The 2,943-nt window shown below is 53.4% G+C and overlaps 1 protein-coding gene across 1 annotated transcript; it reads left to right on the forward strand.

Annotated features, from left to right (window-relative positions):
* Positions 1–1,058: 1,058 nt before the first annotated feature.
* LOC309595712 (protein shisa-1-like) lies at positions 1,059–2,637 on the forward strand (the record flags this gene model as incomplete). The annotated part of the gene is made up of 2 exons (XM_082322970.1): positions 1,059–1,329; positions 2,153–2,637. The coding sequence occupies 2 exons, from the start codon at positions 1,059–1,061 to the stop codon at positions 2,635–2,637; spliced, it is 756 nt and encodes a 251-aa protein (XP_082179096.1).
* Between the last annotated feature and the right edge of the window lie 306 nt (positions 2,638–2,943).

Genomic DNA, 2,943 nt, shown 5'->3' on the forward strand with positions numbered 1-2,943 from the left:
TAACTCCCTGCTTTTCAAAGTGCTCAATTAGCAACAATTTTCTTCCTGGCTGCAGTTAAGCACAGGCTAACCGTGATTCAGCCATGGATCCTGCTAATATAGCAAGTACTGAGACTTGTAAGGAGACTAAGAAAGACCACAAATGGTCTGGCTTTATTTTTAGTTCAAAGATGAAGAGGTCGCTACCACTCCCGTGCTGCTATGGGCTCCTTGTAACACTGTAGGATTTTACTGTGTAGGTCAAACTTCTAAGAGCTTAAAATAGGTATTTGTCCCCCGAAACACGCTTTTTAGTTATGGATTGCACTATGTGTAGGGAAAGCAGAAGAAAATTTTCAGCCCCTAGGTTTTCAACCACGGAGACAGAAATTAAACCAACTTAGAGCTTTCGAAATTAATTTTTCCTACATTGTCAGAATAAATCTTCTTCTTTGTATTTATGTAATTGACTATCCACATTAAACAAGGTAAAAACTACCTTGTTACCAGTTTGTACCAATTAGACTTTAGAGCCCGCTAGAAGATGGTTATCCCTGTATTTTCTTTCTACTCTGGAAATTTCATTTCTCACTTGTCATCATCTGTTGTCCCCAGCGCAGTCCCCAGCCTCCCACCTCTGACACTTCAGCTAGTCGACGAGCCCCTGAGGGCATGAAGCTTTGGTATCAGATAGCCCTGGGCTTTCTGTAGCCCGCACTCCTTGGCCTCGCTAGTTGAAATGCCTAACCGTGAGTGTGAGATGTGCCATCTCCAGCAGGAACCAGTGGCTGCTCCCTGCAGGAACGAAGGAGACATCAGGAAGGTGGAGCTGGAGTAGCTGCAAATGGTTTTCAATTAGTGGGTCCTTTGTTGCTGCAAAGAGAGGGGATTAGAGGCAGGTCAAGAGATAAAACCTCCCGAAACAGGAGCTCAGGCAGTGCCTTGGTGGGCGGCTGGTGCTCTGGGAGCGCTGCAGTCTGCAGCTGCCCGGGCTGGTGTGCGCCTTGCCTTTAAAAAAGGGGGGGAAAAGGGCCGTGCGGGCCAAGTGGCTAGGGGTGAGACCCCCAGCGCGGCCCACCATGGCGAGGGGGCTCCTCTGCGCCCTAGCGCTGCTGCTGGCCCCGCCGCGCAGCCCGGGGCAGGCGGGCGAGTACTGCCACGGCTGGGCCGGCGGCCCGCAGCGCTGGCACCGCGGCTTCCAGTGCCCCGAGCGCTACGACGGCCCGGAGGCCACGCTGTGCTGCGGGACCTGCCGCCTGCGCTACTGCTGCGCCGCCAGGGAGGCTCGCCTGGACCAGGGCGAGTGCCCTGCTGACCACCAGCAGCCCAGCCCCAGGCCTCCAGTGCCAGGTAAGCTTCCCCTGCCTCTCTCGGATGGGACGGGGGCGTATCGGATGGGCTTGCTTCTGTGCGTCCCCTGGAGCACCCTTCCCTCGGGGGCATCGGCCAGATCCCTCCTCTGTTGCCCTGCCCGACAGAGCTCCAAGCTGCAACCAGGGCAGCAGAAGGGCGTGGAGCCCTGGCACCGCGCGTATTTTGGTGGCTGCGTGGGCCAGAGCCACTCAGCTCCCTTCTCTGGGAAGAGGGAACAGCCTGGGGCTTCACTCAAAAGACTCTCCTGTCAGTTCTACTCTTAGAAAAGCCTCTAAGCTACTAACAAAGTAATCCGGTAACGCCTCCGATGTTTATATCCCCGGTGGAACACGCGTGTTGCTAACCCGCTCAGTTAATGCATGTGGATGCCTTTAACTAATGCATTTTGACTTAGTTTCTGGCTTGTAAAAACGCCTGTAGCCCTCAAACCCAGATTCCACAGGCAACCCATCAGCAGTTTAGGTACTAACTGTATGTCGAAACTCAGTTATAAGTATGAATTTCTACTTCAGTCACGCACAAGCGAACAGCAGCTGTGCCATTTGAGCCCTGGCACAGCTCCTGCGTGGATATTAATGGCAGATGCTGTAGGACTGACTGGTCCGCCCGGGCTTCTCAAATGAGCCTGCTGTAGCAATTGCCAGTGTCTCATCTTCTTGCTGCAGCAAGAGAAAGAGTTGAGAGTAAAACTTACTCTGGCCTGCTCCCTGGTGCATGCGTGTCTTAAGGAACGAAGAACAGAAGATAACCAGAATACCCCGTGAACGAATGGCTGGCTAACGTCACTCTTCGTTTGCAGTGCCCGTGTACCTGCCGTTCCTTCTGGTTGGATCGGTGTTTGTGGCATTTGTTGTTGGCGGTGCCTGCGTTGGAATCTGCTGCTGCAAAGGCTTAAAATCCCAGGATGAGGGGCAGCAAAGCGGACTTGCACCTGGCCAGGCTTGGCTGCTAGAACCCGATCTTCCTTCTCGCCTCTCCAGTTCTAGTTCTGCCACCAGAAGCTCGCTGAGCAGCGGCCCCCGGAGCAGCAACATCGGCGTGACTCTGGCTCCAGCCCTTCCTATCGTCAGGTTGGCTGAAGATGCTCGGTTCCCAAGTCCTCCACCGAGCAGCGGACAACCCTTGCGCCCTCCGCACGCTCCCCGCACAGCACCGACTGATCGCACCGCAGTCATGGCTCCAGCGCCTTCCCTTAAGAGAACAGTTTACGGACACAGTGGTAACGCAGCCCCGCTCGGGGTAAGGCAGGGCGGCCAGACGATGTGCTCGGGAGTTCGTGTCTGAGACGATGACACGTCGGCATACAGCCTGAACCGAATCCTACTCCGCTATTCTAAAAGGTTCTTTGGGACTGAAACGAGGACTTTCAAATGTTTGACGCTATTAGGAAGTGCATCAATTTTGGCTTTTTACAGCTCTGAAGATGACGTTTTAGAACTTCTTTTAGGTTTTTGGGTTTTTAACTTGTATTATTTTAATGCTATTGAAAAAGGCAAGATTCTGAGGCCTGCATACCTGTTCAAGGAATGACTGGAACTGTACAAACGAGTTTCACCCTACCCCGGTCCCGTCAAGCTGCCAGGCCATGCT

Source organism: Platalea leucorodia, assembly GCF_965183815.1.
Source record: "Platalea leucorodia genome assembly, chromosome: 10".
In the NCBI taxonomy this organism is placed as follows: Eukaryota; Metazoa; Chordata; class Aves; order Pelecaniformes; family Threskiornithidae; genus Platalea; species Platalea leucorodia.